Source organism: Lepidochelys kempii, chromosome 16, assembly GCF_965140265.1.
Source record: "Lepidochelys kempii isolate rLepKem1 chromosome 16, rLepKem1.hap2, whole genome shotgun sequence".
Taxonomy (NCBI): Eukaryota; Metazoa; Chordata; order Testudines; family Cheloniidae; genus Lepidochelys; species Lepidochelys kempii.
In genome coordinates this window covers 12,929,093-12,950,667 of record NC_133271.1, presented here as the reverse complement: position 1 = coordinate 12,950,667, position 21,575 = coordinate 12,929,093, and the positions used below count along the sequence as shown (strand labels likewise).

Genomic DNA, 21,575 nt, shown 5'->3' with positions numbered 1-21,575 from the left:
CATAGCTGCACACAGGTCCCTAGCCTCTGCGTGAGCACCCATCCAGTCCTGGCTTTTCAGTGTTGTTCAGAGGCCCCAGCAGCACAGGGAGGGCAGCAAAGTTAACACAGAGCCTAGACCACAACGCGATCACCATCTCCCTATGACTGTATCCCTTCCTGCCCCTCCCTACCCTCCGAGAGGGAAGTAAACCCTTTCAGAAGAGCGGGGCTGCCTTCCCCTTTGGGCATCCCCAAACTCTACTGTGACCCTGCTTTCCCAGCCATGCCCATTATCTGCATAGCTCCATTCCCATCCCTTCGGAACATCCTTATGACATGATGGGCTGCTTGTGATTGATAAAGACCAAGACTCTTGCTCCTGGGAGCAAGCTTAATTCCAAAAGCCCTAGACCCTCGGCATAAGCTGCATTAATGTTATCTCATGTCAGGGCTGCTTTTTGGACGAGGTCTCCTGTTGCCATGCCAAGGAGCTGTTCTCTGGGCCACGTTTGCTCTCCGTCAGAGGGCTTTGTATAACACGCCAGCCCCCCTCTGGGGAGGCTCGCTCTGCTCTTTCTTAATCAGTGGTGCAAAGCTTTTCTGAAAGGACATATTCAAAATGTAACGCACACACTCAGGAAATGGAAACCTTATCGAGTGTGAGGGATGAGGGACAAATTATCTGCTTCTTGCCAGTGGCCCTGAGGACCAGGGGTCAGAAAGGAGAAAATCTGCAAGACTGAGAGAAAAAGGAAAGATGACTTAGCCAGGACTTCCCTAGGGTGAAATCCTGGCCCCATTACAATCAGTGGGAGTTTTGCCATGGATTTCAATGAGGCCACCTAGAGCACTCCGGGTGTGTTGCCAAGGCACTGCCAGCAGCGAGATAAACTAACTGGGGGGGGGGGGAGGGTTCTTTGGGGGAGAACAGCTCCCAGACACAGATACCCTACAGGACCCAGGGAGCAGGAAGATCGGGGTTCCTGGGGGTTCCTGCTCGGTCCCGGACATTGCCACACTGGGGAAAGCAGTTCTGGAGGAGATTAGAGAGGTGGTTTCCAGGAGATCAGCCCTGGGTCACTGGGACTTTGGAACTGGGGGGCAGGACGGCTGATTTCTTTCCTCGGAATCAGGGGCAAGAAGAGGGGAATTAGCTCTGTCTCCCAGGGCGCGTCTACACTTGGGTCTGTGGGTGCAATTCCCAGCATGACTGGACGTGCTGGCAGTAGCTCTCATTGGGCTAGCTTGCTAAACGTAGAAGTTTCCCTGTGGCAGCCCAGGCTAGCCAGCTTGAGCACGCATCCGCCTGGACCCGGTGGGGGCATACTCGGGGCGGCTAGCCCCTGCCGCCACTCAATTCCACCTGCGCTGCCAGGGCCACACTACTGCTGGTAGCGTGTTAGCTCAGTCACATCCCTAGCACCACGAGCAGGCATAGCCTCCCCACCGTCACCGGAATGGCAGATTCAGGGAGCAGCAGGAGCCGATTTCTTTCTCTCCCTTCCATCCTTTTTGGATCCCGGCCAGCGGGGATATGGAACCTAAAGAGATCAATGAGGTGTTGCGTAGCAGGGCGCTCACCCCACTCCGGTTTGGAAGTGGTTAAAAACAGCCCTGGGAAAGGGCTGCCCCAGGGAGCCAATCACGAGCAGGCTTGAGGCAGCCAATCAGGGCCCAGTATAAGAAGGGCTCCTGGGGAGAAGGAAGTCAGTCTTGCTTCAGCCATGGAGTGAGAAGGACCTAGCTACATGGTAGAGACAGGGGTACCTTGGGCAGGGCAGGGGAGCTCAGCTCTGGCCTGGTGACCTCCCAGGCTGAGGCCTTGCAGCAAAGGCCTGAGGAGGTACTAGGGCTGCAGGGAGGCAGCCAGGCCAAGAAAAGGCAGCAGGTTGGGGGAGGGATATGGGGGGAGGGATAGCTCAGTGGTTTGAGCATTGGCCTGCTCAACCCAGGGTTGTGAGTTCAATCCTTGAGGGGGCCATTTAGGGATCTGGGGCAAAAATTGGGGATTGGTCCTGCTTTGAGCAGGGGGTTGGACTAGATGACCTCCTGAGGTCCCTGCCAACCCTCATATTCTATGATTCTATAGGTCCAACCCCCTTGCTCCAACCCCCTTGCCAGTGATGAGTGGCCATTACAGCCTGCAATTTGCCCCTGAGAGAAGGGGCTAGATGGTGACTAGCAGTAGCCACTGGGGCACGGTGGGTATAGGGGGTTGGGGTTCCCATGAGGAAGGGAGACCCCAGAGTGTGGGGGGAACTGCTGTGGGGCAGCACCTCAAGGTAAGGGTCACTGGAATCTGGGAAGGATGTGGGGTCAGAGGTCGTGGAGACAACAGGCCAGGTAACCAAGGGCAAGAAACTGGCCAGAGGAGGGAGCTCCTGAGCTGGATGAGCTAATTCCTGGACTGACCAGCAGGAGGTGCCATGCCGGTGAGTTGGTGGCACCGCTACACGTTGTAACAAGCCCAAGCAGAGTGAGTGTGCCCCATAGCTGAGCTAAAACATGTTGCATTCAATGGAAGGGACCAAGAAGGAAGGTTTATAGAGCTCTTGTACCCTGTTCTCTCCACTTGATGGCTTTGCCCCCGGATTCCCATAGAACCCCAGCCTGGTGGAAAGAACCCAAAGCCTTCCCTTCCCTAGAGGTATCCCAGGGGCTGTGCCCCTGTGGGGTCGTTACCTTTTGCATTAAAAAGCTCCCTCATGTTAAGAGTCAGAAAATCCCCTCATGTGACCCCTTGCTTCCCCCCCAGTTGGTTAATTGTTGGGGATCAACAGCCATTGTCTGGAAGGAATCCAGATTCTGCGTGGGAGGGGTTATGAACTACAGGATTTTGAGGTTTCCTTATCTCTGGCGTCTCTTGCATTGTGGGACACATACTGCAGCCTTTGTGGGAACCCCCACCCTTCATAGAAATGGAGGATGTTCCCATTGTATTTTATTTTATTTGGATCACCCTGTAGAACCCAACAGAAAATAACATCCCTGCACTAGGTTTCCATAGGATGGGATCAACGTAGGCCTCCTTTCTTCCCGTCGCACTTCATGGCCAGCTGCCTTTCCTCAGCCTGTTACTGATCAACAGCCAGGTGGCCCTTCTTGGGGGGTTGATTCTGCAGGATCGGTACCCTTCTCTTCCCAACTGCCTCTTACAAGAGCCCAGCACATCGTCTGCCCTCTGAGGGCAAATGCCAGTGACTCTACCTCATAACTGTCTCTGACTCAAATGGCCGAATTTCAGGCCAAGATTTTATTAAGAATAGAGTGGGGGGGGGGGATCAAATTACCCCCACGAGAAGCACTCTGTGAGATGTACTAGCCTCATTCTCAGCAAGAGTTACATGAGAGAGATACAAGTTTTTACCATCTGTTTATCATTACAGTGGTGCTTAAAGGCACTGACCAAGCTGAGGGCCCCGTTATGGTAAGCGCTGCACTTACCCAAAGTCAGAGGCTGTCCCTGACCTAAAGAGTTTACTAGCTAGATAAACAAAATCAAAAGTATTATTATCTCCACTTCGCAGAGGGGGCACAGAAAGAAGAGGATTGCGTCTTCGCTGCCCAGTGAACTTGAGTTAGCCTAGTTCAAGGCAGAGCGGCCACGCTGCAAAATAGCACTGGAGCGGCCCTCGCTGGTGCATGGTGCTAGAGCTTTGGGGGGAACATCCCGTGGTGCTTTGAGCTGCAGTGAGCTGAGCCGCTCCATGTTTCTTCCCCTGTGAATTGTAGAGGACTTGTTTCTCCTTCCTGGGCACATGGCAGGGGACTGTGGGAAGGCACTGGAGGACTAGCTGCACTTGGAGGGGCGTTCACCTGTGTCCTCTCTGCAGAGTGGTGGTGGTGGCAGCTGGGGAGCGGTGCAAACGTGAGCTTTAGCCTGCACCTCTGAGGAGCCAGCCAACTGGATTTACAAACGCCACCACGCTCAAGGGCCTTTTTGGGGGGGTGGGACTCAAGTTAGAGGCACAACTTGAATTATAAATTGAGTTAATTTTGCAGCAAAGACAAGCCCCCAGTGACTCGTCCTAGGTCACACAGGAGAGCAGGGAATTGAATCCACCTTTTTGGAGTCTCTCACCAGTGCTTTAACCTTCTCACTACACTGCCAAACACAGCAGCTTATTTCTCTGCTGCTCCTTTCCCTGCATTTCCTTTTGCAAGAAAGCCTTTCCTATCCAGAAAAGGAGTACTTCATTCAATGAAGTGAGCTGTAGCTCACGAAAGCTTATGCTCGAATAAGTTTTTAGTCTCTAAGGTGCAACAAGTACTCCTTTTCTTTTTGTGAATACAGACTAACACGGCTGCTACTCTGAAACCTTTCCTATCCAGGTAGCTGCTGTCTACCCTCCCCGCTCGTTGTCTATTGTACTTTCCAGCATTCATTCAATGTGCAAAACTTTATGCCAATCCAACCCCCCCAGACACGAGTTGATTCTCAGCTCAGATTTGTTTTTCCCCCACCCTCCAGTCCGTGGTCTGTTCTTGGAACAAGTTTTTGGGGAATGCTGGTTAGCCTGCTTTAAAATGTTTACCGTCCCTGAGGGAAGGCGTAATCTTTCAAAACCACTTGCTGGCTGCCTTGGATCTGAGTTTAGAGATAGGGCTCCAGTATTCAGAGACAGTACTTCCATGTTAATGATCATTCATTTCTGTATCAGATGGGAATGGCTGATAGAATCAAATCCAAGATGGTTGTGTCAGATGATTTTTTAAAAAAAAAACCCTGAACGCAGATAAATCTCTATTCAATTTGATAGTTTTTTGGAGTATTTTATATAGAACTGTCACACATTTCTAGTGGTTTTGCCCTTTATTAAATTCTGTAGAATTTTTCCATAATAGCAATATTTATCCACTTATCCATCCATCCGCCTTAACGTGTTCACTGTGGAAACGCTAAACAACAGACCATGGAAATGCTAAACAAACACCTTCACAGCTGTTCCAGGATGTGTTTTGGGTACATACAGTGCAAGAAGCAGACCTGGCGGGGCTGGTGATAGCAGCTGGGAGTTGCATGTGTCAGTTGTGTCACCGTAGGCCGTACTACTCATAGATATTGCACAGATATTGCCCCTATGCACAGCACATCTCCCCCAGCCCAGCATTGTTGGTGGCCCAACAGGACCATCTTGTCGCTGCAAGGTTTTTGTGGCGCCAGCCATAGGGAAGTCAAGGCCAGCCATGTGGCAGGGTTGGAATGTGCAGTGGATCTCTTGACAAGGCATTCCGCCTGCTTGGGTAATGGCACTATAAACAGGGGCATAGCGTGACCAGTCAGGCAGGAATTCAGGGCCCGACAAAAGCAACCGAAAATTCCTTCCCTTCCAGGGAATGCTCCCTTCCTATTGTCTGCTTGTTATTCTCCACAAAGTGGCTGGGGGGTTAACAGTTTCTTAATTGCAGAGTCACCATCAAGCAATACACTGAAATGCATTCTTGCGGCTTGTGTCGAGGGGCTGATTTTTATTTTTTTATTGTAATGGTTTCTGAATAGGAACACTCACAAAGACACCCTTACAGACTCTACATTTGGCAGATAGCTCCCACTCCACTGAAGCCAGTGGGAGTTTTCCATTGACTTAAACGGTAGATCAGCACCGTCGTGAAGCCATGCTCACCCAAACACACAGGACACGTTTCTCAGGAAATCCCTCCCCTGTGTACTGTCATTGGGCACCTCCGCCAGCGGTAGCGACGGTGGAAGCACTAGTGTAGACAGGACAGCAGCATATTTGCCACCAGGGCATCTAACCTTGCTCAGAGTAGGTCTAGAGGGACAGCAGTAAACATGCTGGCTCTTCCCAGAGCTTTGTCCACACTAGCAGTCTCATGCCCCCACGGGGGATGCCTTGCTAGTGCAATGGTAGGAGGTTTCCTGAAAAGACACAGTGTAGACAGGCTTTAGAGCCAGTTGCACACAACCTCAGTCTCCTTTTCAAACTCATGCATAGCACATTTACACCCAATCTTAAGTAATTAGACACAAACACCCTCCGTGCTTAGATTTGTTCACACAGAGGATGCCTACAAACCAATGCAGAGACACCCTTATCTTGAGATATACCAATAATACTTAGCATGTATAAACACTTTTCATGTGCAAAGCACTGCAAAGACATTAATTGTCACACACAGACATCTTGAGGTACAGGCAAGTACACAGCTCTGCTCACACAAAAATGCACCCATACACGCTCGTCCACACAAAATCCCTTAAAATTTCAACACTTTCCCCTATAAGCACATCAACACTTACTTGGAGTCAACCCCGTGTACGTACACAAACTGTATTGGGAGAAACTGGGTTGTCTGTCTATATCTCTGTCTATCATAGTCATTTATAAAAGTGCCTGTCACCTCAGTAACCTAAGTGCTTAACAAAATCATGAAAAAGCACAAGCCCTGGGAGAGAATGGTGTTTTTTCACTCTGTTTCCCTGAGTACAACACACAGCCTGTGCAACTCGTGGTCAGGGAATGTTGTGAAGGCCAAAAGTATAAATGTATTTAAACAAGAACTAGATAAGTTCATGGAGGATAGGTCTATCAGTGGCTATTAGCCAAGATGGTCAGGGCACAACCACATACTCTGGGTGTCCCTAAACCTCTGACTGCCAGCAACTGGGACTGGATGACAGAGGATGGGTCACGCAATAATTGCCTGTTCTTTTCATTCCCTCTGAAGCATCTGGCACTAGCCCCTGTCAGAAGACAGGATACCGACTAGATGGACCTTTGGTCTGACCTCATAGGGCCCTTCTTATGTTCTTATGAGGTGTGAAGTGATATGTACAATGATTTTATTTACATATGTATTTATTTATGGGCATTGTTCCTGGGGTGTGCCTCACACTTCATTCTGAACACACTCAAGTTTGGGCACAATCTGATCTCTTCTGGCATTGAGTCCCATAGCCTGTGTCCTGCAGCTAAGAACACTCTGGTCCTAGCTCTTGGGGTCAGTCCAGCTGCCTCATCTGAGGGCAGGGGGGATTGTCTTGGAAGGTCATGAAGGGTGAAGCAGATGGAGATAACTGAATCCCTGTCCATTGAGGGCTTGTAGAATAGGACCAGGGCTCTGAATTCTGTTCTAAAGCGAATAAGGCGCCAGAGGAGCTGGCAGAGCGCAGGTGGGATGTGTTCACATCAGCACTCTGCACTGGCCTCAGGCATTTTGTGTTGGTTGTGTTCAGACCCAGAGAGAGTGAAACAAAAGCCTTGCTCACTGTAGCTGAGTCTTCTCCTGAAAGCAAAACACAGTCCTCTAGCTAGCCAAGCAGCTTTCATTGGGAGAGCATTTCCAGAACCTGAGCGTGGATCTGATGATCTATTGCTCTAAAATTGAGGAGTGTAATTATGAGACTGTAATGGGTTAGAACTCAATAGGCAGAAGGTTCAAATGAGAGTGTAATACAGGCATTGATAGACTCCAGGAATACAACAATAGTGTCATATGTGTGACAGGGTAAGGTTGGTAGAAAAGCCAGTCAGTCATTTTTCGACGAAATGTTTTTCATCACAACCTAAATATTTCGCAGAATCAAGTTGGTTTGGATGAAAATTTCTTTGGGAAGGTTTCTCAGGTCCAGGATGGAATTCTGAGAGAGACAGATCTATCCTCCATGGTAGCCAAGAGCCTGGTAGTTAGGACAATCACCTGAGATGCGGTAGACTCACGTTCAAGTCCCTGATCCAAATCCAGTAGTTCCGGGGTGTGAATGCGGGTCTCCCCCATCTCTCGCTGAGTGCTCTAACCTACAGAGTCAGCATCTCGTTCTCTGGGCCAATGAATATTTAATTATTTATACAAAGTGGAACAGTGCCAACAGGAGAGACTGACTCTATAGCCCAGAGTTTTGGGCCTCGTTCAGAGGAGGGACCCCTATATCCCCAACCACTGGGCTGTTGCTATTCTAGATTGGGACTGTCTCTCAATCTCTACTATTTTTTCTTGAAGCATGTTGAAAGGTCTAGTTTTGATGCTGAGGTGAGACAAATCCTGAAACCTTGACATTTTTTGACTAAATGGAATTCTTTTCCCGCCAGTCCTCGTCGGTGATCATCCCATAACTGAATATCCAGTGTGTCCATATACCTACATGGTTACTTAGCATTGCTACATGGCAAATGATGGGATTGTTTATTGGCACTCTTTTCCCATGGCCCAGGCAGTTAGGTCATGATATCCGACAGCATCTAGCAGTTGCGAGAACCCAAAATATACAGTAAATAGCAGAGGCAGGAGAGAGCAAGAGTCAAGCATGTGGAGTGTCAGAGAGATGCAGTGGTAGGTTGGGCCTGCATCCATGTCATCATGTAACAGAAACTGTTCAGCTCCCACACAAAGTGTGGTTACGTTGGGTCAGTTCTTGGCTGAAGCACTGCCCACCCCAGCCACCCAAAAATCATGAAATTGACTTTAAAATCATGGGATCTGAAAACATAATAATATGTTCTGAGCTCTGTTTATTTGCCTTCTGTTTTTTGAGCCTTTCAAGTTTTGCATTTTCAAGCTTTTCTCTGCAACTACTAGGCCTAGAAACTTACTTTTTGTTTTTTTATTGGAAGCTGAGATTCTCCCATAACCATAGGACTCCAGGAGCTGGGGGTTTAAGAAAAGCACCAGACGAGTGATAGAACTGCAAGAGTTGTAAATTTTGGATGGGAAACCTATCAGGAAGATGTCATAGCATCTCTCAGGTGCTACAGCAACTTACCTTATGTTTCAGCAGAAGTGGTCTTCCATCTAAGTCATGAACTAGTTTCCCAGCATGATGGCAGGGGGCACTATGCTGCCGGGGCTGCTATCTTTTGGGAAAACCAGATATTCTAGCCTCACGTTTTTAAAGGCACCCTGGCAATTTTTAAGAGCTGGGTTTTTAACCCTGATTTCCTGGACAAATCTAAATCAGGAAATTGCATTCTGTTATCCTGCATGTCCCCTGCAGCTCCAGCAGAATATACATGATAAGTCTTGAGAGGCATTGCTGTGTTTGCCATTCAACAGCTGCTGCATTTCACCCAAGAGGTGAATAGCAGTGCATGGATGGAGCCAAATATTTATTATTTGTGTAAAAGTATTGTTCATATTATTCAACCAAGAGCATCAAAGAGGAAAAGAGCCAGGTGTGTGATGCAGGCTGGGTTGCCTACAACCCACTGGAGACCTGGGAAAACATGAGAAGACCTGTTAGAGGAAAGCTTAGCATTAAATGCCTCTGTGCTATGTTGCAAGCCCTGCCACATCTTAATGTAAGGCATTTCTGATTGGCGGGCATGTAGGGTAATGCCTTGAGCATGGGGCTGGGAGCTGCTGAGTTCTGACCCTGACTCTACACCTGTTGTCTTGGGCAAGCCACTTAGTCCCTCTTAGTCGGTGGACTTGGGTTGCCAAACCTCCAAGATTGGCCTGGAGTCTCCTGGAATCGTCATTGATCTTCCAGCGATGATTGAAAGCTATCCGGGAGATTTGAATAGGATATTTTAAGAAAATGACGTTACATTATGGGGGGAATCTCCCGGAATAGCTTCAGTCAGAGTTGGCAACCCTACCATAGACTTCAGTGGAGTTGCACCCATTTCCATCGGGTCTGTGTTTGGCCCCAAAAGTTGGTGATGGCCTAAGTAGTCGTATTGTGTCTCTCCACTCAGCCTAGGAACATACAGTGTATATCACGTGTCTGCCTACATTATCCTTCCCCTCCCCCCCATACACTCAGAACATACACTTGGAAAGAGCCTTTCTGGGTTTTCTCCTGTTTCTAATGTCTCCGTTGCACAGGGTGGTGAGATGCAGATGGACAGTTTAAACAAGGCTAGGTTGGGCTTGGCAGCTGCTCCAGGGAGCCTGGATCTGAGAGATTCCCCCTAGCCATGCACTCCAGTGGATGAATTGATGGCTAAGGAAGTGTTGTGGCTGATTTACTCAGAGCTGGACTCCAGGGCGGGGTGTTCTCTGCTTGAGTCCTTCCCTTAGCCTTGCTTCCCTTTTGTTTTCCTCATGTCTACGGTCCAGACAGTCCCCTCCACCAGGCCAGATGCAGTCATCTTGCTGCCTGCCCTGCGGATTGCCCTGGTGTCTGCGTGCCTTAGCAGCTTCATTTCCTCCCAGGGCAATCCTCATTCTCTGGCACCACCAGGGTCTCCTTACATCAGCTCTGCCAGGTCAAAAGCTCTGCAACAACTTGGCATGAAGTTGTGCTCTGGTTGTGTGGCTGACTGGCAAGACAGCAAGTCTCACTGGTTACAGCAGGTTGGCTGGTGTCAGCGGTGGGACCCTTGTGAAGGTGATTAAATACAGGTCCCATCTGAGGTGTCTGATGGAAGGCGTTGACTGGTGTCAAAGGGAGTGCTGGTGCTGGATCCAGGACCAGTGGTGGGAGATCCCTGTGTTCCACCCCAGACCCAGGTGATGAGATACGTTCCCAGTCAGTCTACTCCTCCACGGGCTTTGAGGCGGACACACCGTTGCGTTAACCTATGGCAGCCCAGCCTTGTTTCTGCTCTCTTCCCCTAGGAGCCCAAGTGAAGATGCTCAGTTGCAGTGATAGGCTACTTTCCAAGTCTTTGAGGTGATGTCTGGAGACATCTTCTCCACCCAGGGACTGGTATAGTTCAAAGCCCAGACTGATACCGCCCCTAGCCAACCATCACCACTTTTTGCCCTGTACTGGGGGCGCGCCTGAAAGCTTTTGTGCCATCTGTCCTCCTCAGTCCCCATAGAAAGCGGCTGCTGTTAGATGTCCGTGGTCTGCACCCTAGAGGGCGAGGGGGAGGGTGGGGAAGGAGAGGGAAACAGACACACAGTTAAAATCCCATCCGAGAGCTTATGGAAAAGTTTGAAAATTTCCCCACCCCTGTAAAAAAAAAAAAAAAAAAATGAAAATGTTTGTTTCCAAAAATAACTAAAAACTCTCCCACAATAGTTTGTTGTTCAGTTGTTTTCAGTTTTTCATTCATTAAAAAAAGAAAGGAAAATTTAAAATTTCCATGACAACAATTGGGGGAATCGTTTTGTAAAATTCTTTTGATGTTTTTCATGGAAATCCTGCCCCTTTCATCCCTTTGCTTTTCCTCTCATGCAGGGACCTCAGACTCCCCTCCCCCATGCAAAATATGCCCCTCATTCTATCTGCTCTTGGTTCAAGACTGATATCAGAACAAATAGTAACACCTAGCCCTTCTAAAGTGTCTTTGCATCTTTAGATTTCAAAGAATTTTACATTATCAGTAGCATGATCCCCATTTCATAGATAGGGAGACTGAGGCACAGGGCAGTGAAGAGACTTGACCAAGATCACCCACAAGGCCAGAGCAAGGAATTGTACTCTGGTCTCCTGAATCCCAATGTAGTTCCCTCTCTACTAGGCAACACTTCCTTCTGTCACCTTGCCCATAGAGACAACCAAACAGGGTCAAACTTACTAAAATTTTCCAGAGCTAATTCAGCAGTTCCTGCTGCTCTCTCCCTGTGGGAGATTTATGTTCTCATGGGGATGCCAGGGGTCAGGGGCTCTCATGGCTCCTCTGCCCACATGAGGGGCTGTAGAATGACCTCATGGATGGTCCTACCCCAACTTGTCCCACAGGTCCCATTTATTTTCAGTGTGCATACAGCATCCCTTCACATCATGATCGGGAATTGCATTGGCATTCATTTTTCAGTGCAAGTATCTGGTTTAGTTTAGTCGGAGCTCCCTGTTGCTCCCCTACGCAGTTTTCTGCACTCCTTGGTGTTCACAGCTCCCCAGCGATAGAGCATGATGGTGCAGGGAACTGGAGGAAAGAAAAGGGAATTCAATCCGTTTCACAGCTCACCCCACAAGGCAGCTTTTTATCCCCACCTCTTCAGGTTACTTCCCAGCGAGTTCACTCTCCTTTGTCTCTCCCCCAGAAATGCACAACGCGTCAATTCAGTTGTTGCCACAGCAGGAGGGCTGTTTTACTGATGGCAGCGGTGTCTTTCCTATGAGAAGACACCCACATGCCGAGCCAAGTGCAGAGAGGAGCTTGGCAGGCTACCCAGAGGGGTCTCTTGGGTTTGCAGCACTAAATAGCAGAAATAAATTCAGTCCTGTAGTTGCCCGGTCCTCTCAGTGGTGGCATTTACCAGTGGGTCCCCAGTGCTCTGCTGTGCCACCCAGTCTTGGAGAAAATGAAATTGTAGGTCGGGGGCATTTTCCTGCTTCCAATCATAGTTGTGTCCGTGAGGACAGTAGAGTAGGCTAGACAAGGAGAGAGGGTGAATGGGGATGGCTTGTGTGACACGGGCCTCGGGCCAATCACTGCATCACAAAAGCCACCAGCACAGTTAGTGCCCATAGCCCCAGCTCAGGAAGAGGCCCTTGTTGCAAGCCCGACCACCTAGAAGCTGTCCTAGCAGGTCTGTGACATGGGACAGCTGGCAAAATTTTCCCCGCTGCTGTCTCCTGTTATAGGGATCGTGAGTTTCACTCTCCAGCCCTGTCAGTCCTGCGCCTTTTGAATTTATTTGCCGACTTTTAAAAGAGGGACCAGAAAAAAGAGAGTCACTGCGGAGCAGAAAGGAAAAGAGAGAGAGAACCAAAGGGGAGAAATAAAGTTCAGGGAAATGGAAGCGAAGCACCTTTCACCTCTTGCCTCCCTTTCCTGCTGGGGTCTCCACGGAGAACTAGATGTGGTTATTTTGCTAGCATTGCATGCCTGCAGAGCAATTCTTTCCATCACTGAAGTGGGTACGGAGCCGGGCAGCCCTTCCGAGCACTGCATGTAGGCGCTACTGAGGATTTCGAGGGCTTTAATATAAACCCCTTTGATAAGTGTGAGTGTAAGAGCCAACTGTGAGTAAGGGAAGGAAATGGGCTACTCCCCATGCAGAGCAAAGAGAACTGGAGGTGGAGGCAAAAGGCCGAGTTCCAACATTTCACCTGGGACCTTGCAAATCAGGAGCCAACACAGTGACAGTTCTGGAGAGCTCAAAAGCATGAGAACAGGAGATTAGCTGGCAGCTGCTACTTACTAGGGATCTGGGAAAGCAACCTGCTTCGGCAGTGTGAGGCATGTTCATGCAGAGGTCTTTTTACCCTGTAATCACTGGCGGATGTGTGAGCGTTACTGGCCATGCCAAAAAAACAACGGAAAACCTGGGAAACAGAATTGAGATCTACACTGTATGTGTGCACCTCTCGTGGCCTAGAAGGCTCAGGCGATTTGCACTGGGATGCAGAGCCTTTCACCTCCAGGTCACTAGATCTCATCCAGTCCCATGTTGATCATGATTCAGTCGTTCCCACCTGACAGCCATTCAATAACGTGTATGCAATAGGCTGTTGGATCTCAGTCCAGTTAGCATTCGTCACACCCTTATTGGCAGTCTCTTAGCAGAGACGCCAAAAACTGAATGAGTCTGGCGACCAAACTAATCTCTCAGCCTTCGAACTGCAAGAAGAGGTGGAGCCTGTCAGTGGGTCACGTAGAGAAGCTTATGTTCCTGCTGCCCAGGTTGTATTTGGACTGTGACTAAACAAAGAGCGCTCCCAAGCTCAGCCACTCACCAGCACCAAATTGTTGCACAATTTGGGCCTAATCCAAAGGCGATGTGTAATTTAGAGTTTCCTACACTCCATTAGAATCCCTCAGACCGACTTACATGTCAGTATCTGAGGGAGAGAACGTTGAGCATGTCTACACAGTTTGGGCACCAATTTAATTAAATCAGTTTAGAAACAGCTTGAGATAAGTTGTCACCACCACCACCACCCATGTGTGGACACTCTTAAACCTATTAAAGAATGATTGAATTTGGTTTAGTGTAAATCGTTTACACACCACCACACAAAGTTGCACCAGTTAGACTCGCTTGTTTCCAGATCACCCCTTTGGCTACGCCACTGCCACTGTGTATGTGTGGAGCAAGCCCTAGTGTGATGTGCATGCTGGGAGGGGCGAGGAAGGCAATGGAAGTGACACCAGTTTAGGGCACGGATACACTAGAGAGTTTGCAGCGGCACAGCTGTAAGCTCTCTGATGTAGCTGCTCTAAGCTGACAGGAGAGAGCTCTCTCATTGGTTTAACTCAGGATTGGGCAAACTATGGCCTGGGGGCCGCATCCGGCCCTTCAGACATTTTAATCCGGCCCTCAAGCTCCCGAGAGGGAGCAGGGTCTGGGGCTTGCCCTGCTCTGCATGTGCCATGGCTCTGCACAGCTCCCAGAAGCAGCAGCATGTCCCCCCTCCAGCTCCTACGCGCGGGGCAGCCAGAGGGCTCTGCACACTGCCCCTGCCCCTGCCCCAAGTGCTGCTGCCGCAGCTCCCATTGGCTGGGAACTGTGAGCATTCATGGCCTGCCATACAATTTCCATACCCAGATGTGGCCCTCAGGCCAAAAGTCACCCCTGGCTTAACTATTCCAGCACCCATGAGCAGCAGTAGCTATGTTGGCTGGAGAAGCTCTCCTGCTGACAAAATGCTATCCACACCAGTGCTTATGTCGGTGTAACTTACAGTGATTTATTCTCACACACCAAGCGACATAAGTTATGCTGACGTAAGCTGTAGCGTAGACATAGCCGTAGACTCCCTCTAGAATTACTGAGGTTCATCTCCGAATTTGGCCCTTTAACTCAAGAACATCTGGCTCCCCTCTACAGAGTCTTCCCTTTGAGAATGACCGGAAATACAGGAGATTGCAGTAGCTGGCTGGCTACAGGCTAGAAATGTTAACAGCTGAACTTAACAACCTGGATGGTGGAATAGCCGGCGTGGGGCGACCTTTGCTCCATGCAGCGGACGTGAAGTCACAGAGTGGGAATGCTGCTTTCCATCCTCTCTATAGTAAATGAATCACTCCCTGGTTTAACAGAGGGTCACATGACAGGGGACTTACAGGCTAGAGCCGCTGGCAAATTGTGTCCATGACACAGGAGCTTTTTGCATTTGGGGGCTGCTGGACATTGTGAAGGCCTCTCAACAGCCAACGTTGTTGGAAAATGATGTCTTTCAGACATAACAGTGAGGTCCTGGCCACTCATTAAAGATGCCACACTGATGTGTTCTTAGCACTTAGAGCTCTGCTCAATGTCAGATACTGGCCTTTCTTCTCTTTCCATGTCCCATAGGAGCAAATCATTTCATCGTTGCCCTGTGGTACGGTGTCACCACCTTCGTTATTGTGACATACCCTTATCCCCTCAGGAATGCCTGGATACATTCTGGCCTCCTTAAAATCACTCACCAACTAAACTGAGGGTGGACCTTGAAATCAGCACAGGTGGCTGCTGTGATGCGAGTAACAGATTGCCAGAGGTATTGACAGAAATGCTCCTTTAGACACAGTGAGGCCACTCTGCCCAGCAACTCCAGACAGCCTAGTTCTAAATATCTGAAATTTGGTTGCCCCTACTTCCTTTGGAAGACTATTCCACAATATGAGCTCTCATTGTCAGGCATCTTCCCGCCCCCCCCCCCTTCGACATTCAGCCTCAGGGCTTTTTCCGTAGCTAATTCCTTTGCACCTAATTTGCACCCTCTTGGACCACACCCTGAACAATTCCTCTCCTCTCCCATCTGTGTAGATCTTCTTTTCCTTCTGTTGTTTATTTACCTTATTATAGCCCTGCTGCCATGCCCAGCACTGTACCCAACAGAGGAAAACACCCCTGCCAAGTCAGAGGTTCCTGTTGAGTTTACACTCTAATGCAGGGCTGGCCAACCTGAGCCAGAGAAGGAACCAGAATTTACCAATGTACATTGCCAAAGAGCCACAGTAATACGTCAGCAGCCCCCCATCAGCTCCCCAACCCCTCTCCCAGCGCCTCCCACCCACCAGCAGCCCTGCCGATCAGCGCCTTCCCCTCCTTCCCCGCACCTCCTGGTCAGCTGTTTCGTAGCATGTGGGAGGCTCGAGGGGGGAGGAGCGAGGGCACGGCAGGCTGAGGGGAGGGGGCAGGAAGGGGTGGCGTGGGGGCAGAGCCTGTGGCAGAGCCAGGGGTGGAGCAGTGAGCATCCCCCTGGCACATTGGAAAGTTGGCTCCTTTAGCTCCAGCCGCGGAGTCGGTGCCTAGATAAGGAGCCGCATATTAACGTCTGAAGAGCCACATGGGGCTCCGGAGCCCCAGGCTGGCCACCCCTGCTCTAATGTGTACAAGGGGTAAGAAACAGGCGGTTAATACAAAGCCAGGCAAAAAAAGGGACGGCGGGTTCCAACCTTTCCCCCCCCAGAAGCTATGAGGGATTTCAAGGGGAGCAAGAGTCAAGCCCTTTCTGGGATTGGGCTCATTATGCCCAGGATATTCCCTATGATTCCTGAGGTGGAATTTCAGAACATCCTTGAAGGGCTGGAGAGTTGTGGCTTAGTGGATGTGGATAGTTTGGGGTTTTTTTTAATTCTGACACAGCTAACCAGAGCCAGGTTAGAATGTGTGGGACATAGGGCCCGCTGCCCACTGCAGCATAGTATTGAGGGAACCCTGCTGTAATAAACCATGATCCAGGCGGCTGTGTACCTTTTCTCAATTAACCCAGCCCTGCCAGTGTTCCTGGAACTGGTGACTGAATAACTTTCCCATTGTGTCAGGGTGAGCTCAGTGACGAGTCAGGCGTGGTGCCGGTCTGGGCCTTTGACATCATCCAACGCTGCTGAAATATTTTAAACACTCTTCCAGGCAGAGACGCCACCTTCTGACCCCCCTTGCGGTCGAAGCGATTATGTGGGCACTAATTACAAAGTGCTGCAATTATGTGCTGATAAAACCTCTCGGCTTTAAAGGAAAATGCTGTGGCACAGATTGGAGCTTGACTGACTGAATGACTACAGCTGGGGCAGAGGTTAGGGATTAAACTTGTGTTCACACATTACAAAAATAAAAAATAGCACATGCAGAAACAAATGACGCCGGTATTGCACTGAACATCAGCTGGCGGGAGAACTGTGTCGTTCGTTCTTTTTGCAGCTTGTCACCTTTGTGTTAAGCTGGTTGTGGAGAAGGAGGAGTGCTGTCCAGCAGTGAGAGCCAGGGACTGGGAGTCAGGACTCCTGGGTTCCACTGCCGGTTTTAACCGCTGCCTCACTGCAAGTCGCTCAACCTGCAAGTGTCACAGTTCACCCCTCTATAAAATGGGCCTTATCATTCCTGTGGGCTGCAATGGTTTTCCATATGCTCTGATGCTTCCAGTCTAAACAACTTCAGTTTTAGATGAAGGGACCACAATAACAGGGTAAAAGCAGTGTCTCCGCGAGAGGGCACTGCGTGGGCTTCTTCTCCAAAACATGCTGTATCAACTGAGCTTCACAAAATGACAACTGTCCCTGTGGGCAGGCAGACTCCTTGGCGATGTATAGACAGAACTGTGCCCATGCAGACCCCAAATATAGCTAAGAAAAGACACTGTTTGCACTGATGGAGCGTATCCCTTGCTGTGAGCTGCCTTGGTGCAAATGACAGAGTTCCTTGTCGACTCTGGAGGTGGGCAGGACAAAGCTACATAGCTCGATGGCCCTCGATGGCTGAATTGGGGCTAATCCCAATCCCAGACAAGGCCAGTGTGTGGAAAAGAGCAGAAGCCAGTTAGTACGTTGTGTATGCGTGGGTAGTACACGCTGTAGCTGGAGGGATCCATTCCCAGCCCAGGCAGATGTACACGTGCTCGCCATGATCGACCTTGGACGCTACAAGTAGCAGTGTGCCCAGTGTGTCCTGGCTAGCCAGAGCAACGTGGCCCTGACGGCGAGCCTAGCCAGAGCAGTGTGGCCAGAGCGGCATGGCTAGCCAGAGCGGTGTGGCCCTGACGGCATGGCTTGCCAGAGCAGTGTGGCCCTGATGGCGTGGCTAGTCACAGCAGTGTGGCCCTGATGGCGTGGCTAGTCAGAGCAGTGTGGCCCTGACGGCGTGGCTAGTCACAGCAGTGTGGCCCTGACGGCATGGCCCTGACGGCGTGGCTAGTCACAGCAGTGTGGCCCTGACGGCGTGGCCCTGACAGCGTGGCTAGCCAGAGCAGTGTGGCCCTGACGGCGTGGCCCTGACAGCGTGGCTAGCCAGAGCAGTGTGGCCCTGACAGCGTGGCCCTGTCGGCGTGGCTAGCCAGAGCAGTATGGCCCTGATGGCGTGGCCCTGACGGCGTGGCTAGTCACAGCAGTGTGGCCCTGACGGCGTGGCCCTGGCGGCGTGGCTAGCCAGAGCAGTGTGGCCCTGACGGCGTGGCCCTGACGGCGTGGCTAGTCACAGCAGTGTGGCCCTGACGGCATGGCTAGTCACAGCAGTGTGGCCCTGACGGCGTGGCTAGCCAGAGCAGTGTGGCCCTGATGGTGTGGCCCTGACGGCGTGGCTAGTCACAGCAGTGTGGCCCTGACGGCGTGGCCCTGACGGCGTGGCTAGCCAGAGCAGCGTGGCCCTGACAGCGTGGCTAGTCACAGCAGTGTGGCCCTGACAGCGTGGCTAGTCACAGCAGTGTGGCCCTGACGGCGTGGCCCTGACGGTGTGGCTAGCCAGAGCAGTGTGGCCCTGATGGCATGGCCCTGACGGCATGGCTAGCCAGAGCAGTGTGGCCCCGATGGCGTGGCCCTGACGGCGTGGCTAGCCAGAGCAGTATGGCCCTGACGGCGTGGCTAGCCAGAGCAGTGTGGCCCTGATGGCGTGGCCCTGACGGCGTGGCTAGCCAGAGCAGTGTGGCCCTGACGGCGTGGCCCTGATGGCGTGGCTAGTCACAGCAGTGTGGCCCTGACAGCGTGGCTAGTCACAGCAGTGTGGCCCTGACGGCATGGCCCTGACGGCGTGGCTAGCCAGAGCAGTATGGCCCTGATGGCGTGGCCCTGACGGCGTGGCTAGCCAGAGCAGTGTGGCCCTGACGGCGTGGCTAGCCAGAGCAGTGTGGCCCTGACGGCGTGGCTAGCCAGAGCAGTGTGGCCCTGACGGCGTGGCCCTGACGGCGTGGCTAGCCAGAGCAGTGTGGCCCTGACGGCGTGGCCCTGATGGCGTGGCTAGTCACAGCAGTGTGGCCCTGACGGCATGGCCCTGACGGTGTGGCTAGCCAGAGCAGTGTGGCCCTGATGGCATGGCCCTGACGGCATGGCTAGCCAGAGCAGTGTGGCCCCGATGGCGTGGCCCTGACGGCGTGGCTAGCCAGAGCAGTATGGCCCTGACGGCGTGGCTAGCCAGAGCAGTGTGGCCCTGATGGCGTGGCCCTGACGGCGTGGCTAGCCAGAGCAGTGTGGCCCTGACGGCGTGGCCCTGATGGCGTGGCTAGTCACAGCAGTGTGGCCCTGACAGCGTGGCTAGTCACAGCAGTGTGGCCCTGACGGCATGGCCCTGACGGCGTGGCTAGCCAGAGCAGTATGGCCCTGATGGCGTGGCCCTGACGGCGTGGCTAGCCAGAGCAGTGTGGCCCTGACGGCGTGGCTAGCCAGAGCAGTGTGGCCCTGACGGCGTGGCCCTGACGGCGTGGCTAGCCAGAGCAGTGTGGCCCTGACGGCGTGGCCCTGATGGCGTGGCTAGTCACAGCAGTGTGGCCCTGACAGCGTGGCTAGTCACAGCAGTGTGGCCCTGACGGCATGGCCCTGACGGCGTGGCTAGCCAGAGCAGTATGGCCCTGATGGCGTGGCCCTGACGGCGTGGCTAGCCAGAGCAGTGTGGCCCTGAGGGCGTGGCTAGCCAGAGCAGTGTGGCCCTGACGGCGTGGCTAGCCAGAGCAGTGTGGCCCTGACGGCGTGGCCCTGACGGCGTGGCTAGCCATCTGAGCACAAACCTATCTGAGACTCCTGGTACGTACTCAGATCGCCAGCCTGTTCGCCCACCTGTGGCACCGCCGCTACGCTGCTCTTTGCAGCTCACAAGCTCAGTCACAGCAAGTGCCTGTACGTCTACCCAGGCTGGAAATTGCCCCTTCGGCTCTGTATGGTAGAGAGACCATCTGTGGGGATGGTACTTCTGAAACAGCCAAGGCTGCTGTGGACTCGGACCACAGCGAAAAGAACATACAGCACAGTCCGGATCCCACTTAAGCTTCAACAGCTTTTAAAAGAACAATTTTCACTCTCTCCCAAGAGCTGTCAGGTTTGACATTAAGATAATAAGCTGGGCTGTGCTATTTAGTGGCCCGATCTGGCTTCAGTCAGCGGGTGCCCCGTCCCTGGGTCTCTCAGACCTCCAAGGAGGCCAGGTAAGCTCCTGCACTTTGTCAAAGCCAGCCCTGGAGACGTGTGTTGCACCGCCTGGCTCTGAGTGGATAAATATGGAAAGATGCCCACTGAGAGCCGTGCAGAGGATTATGCTAGGATTTACCCGATCCCCAAGCTGATAAGAAGCTCTCTGTGTTTTACACTGTAAGCCTCTGATTGGGACACTCGTTGCTCAAAACCAAAAAAAGAAAAAGGCCCACGGCCTGTTTGATCAAAGGTTCTTCCTTGCACAAGTGCCGTATTTTACTGTCAGATGCTCTCCATTCATTTCAAGTGTGAAATCAACACTCTCAGCCTTTCCCAACCCCTCTCTGGCTAGAGAATGGAGAAAAGACAACCTCCAGGTCTGTTCAAAGGATGCATACAAGCTGCTGCCACCACCGCTTTGGGCATTTAAGAGAGGAATTAAAACCTCTGTTACTTAAGGATGGAGGTAGAGGCAGTGTACTTGGAGAAACTAGTCTCCTGGCACAGTTGCAGTGCGGCAGGGGAAGCAGCCCCCATAGGTGAGTGACTTTATACAGCTGCAGTGCAGTGGGACAGCTCTCCAGACACCAGTCCCCTTGCATAAACGCAGTGAGCAGGGTAGTGAGGCCCCAGCAGCTTTCCTTCTTCGTCCTCTTCATTATAAATGCTACTGTTCTCCTCTAGCCCACTCAAGCTGCCGGAAGTGGACGCAACGAACTTGGACCGAACAGTTCATTGCTCTTTTGGAGCTTTTGTCCATGTACCGTCGCGGAGCTGGTGTGGCGGCTATCACAGCTGATCTTCTCTCTGCCTTCCAGATTTACCCTCTATGCCGTGGACACCCGAGGGAGGCATTCAGAGCTGAGCACTGTCACCCTGAGAACAGCCTGCCCACTAGTGGATGACAGCAAGGCAGAAGGTAAGAGTTCAATCTCCTGATTCCCCTGCTCCCAGACCCCGGAGAGCTCTCCTGTTAATCACCCCTGACCCTCCTTTTTCCCACTTCCCCTGACCTCTGAGACACAGCTGATTGCCGTGCAGCCAATGTGCAGCCAATGATGCAGCAGGGGTGAGGAGAGAGAAAAGAAAAGGAACAACGGTAAGAGAAGGGGAGAGAGATACTGAAGGAGACGTTAAAGGAGAATGAGGGCTTATCTACACAAGGACACTTCGAAAGTTCATTGAAATTCAGTATTAAAGTGGCCTAAATTCGATTTTGCTTAATTCATTTGAATGACAGCATCAACACAGGGATTTAATTTGGTTTAACTAATCCACTGTAAAAAATAATTTGGATTAGCTTTCTTGGGTGTCCCTGTGTAGACAAGCCCTGAGAGAGAAAGAACGAGGGGTGAAGCTGGAATAGCCAGACTGTTCTGAACAGCAGTAAGAGAATGAAGAGCCAAAGAGGGACATGCAGGGTACATGCATAACCAAAAGCTCACAGTCTGTCTGATGAAAAAAGAAAAGGAGG

At 51.4% G+C, this 21,575-nt stretch overlaps 1 protein-coding gene across 5 annotated transcripts in view; it reads left to right on the top strand.

Moving 5' to 3' along the window:
- ASTN2 (astrotactin 2) overlaps nucleotides 1-21,575 on the top strand; it is a 602,974-nt gene that overhangs the window by 568,346 nt on the left and 13,053 nt on the right. For all 5 annotated transcript variants that reach the window (XM_073314892.1, XM_073314893.1, XM_073314894.1 and 2 more), the window contains one exon: nucleotides 20,920-21,020. In XM_073314892.1, coding sequence (XP_073170993.1) covers nucleotides 20,920-21,020 — 101 coding nt within the window. The remainder of the gene's footprint in view (nucleotides 1-20,919; nucleotides 21,021-21,575) is intronic.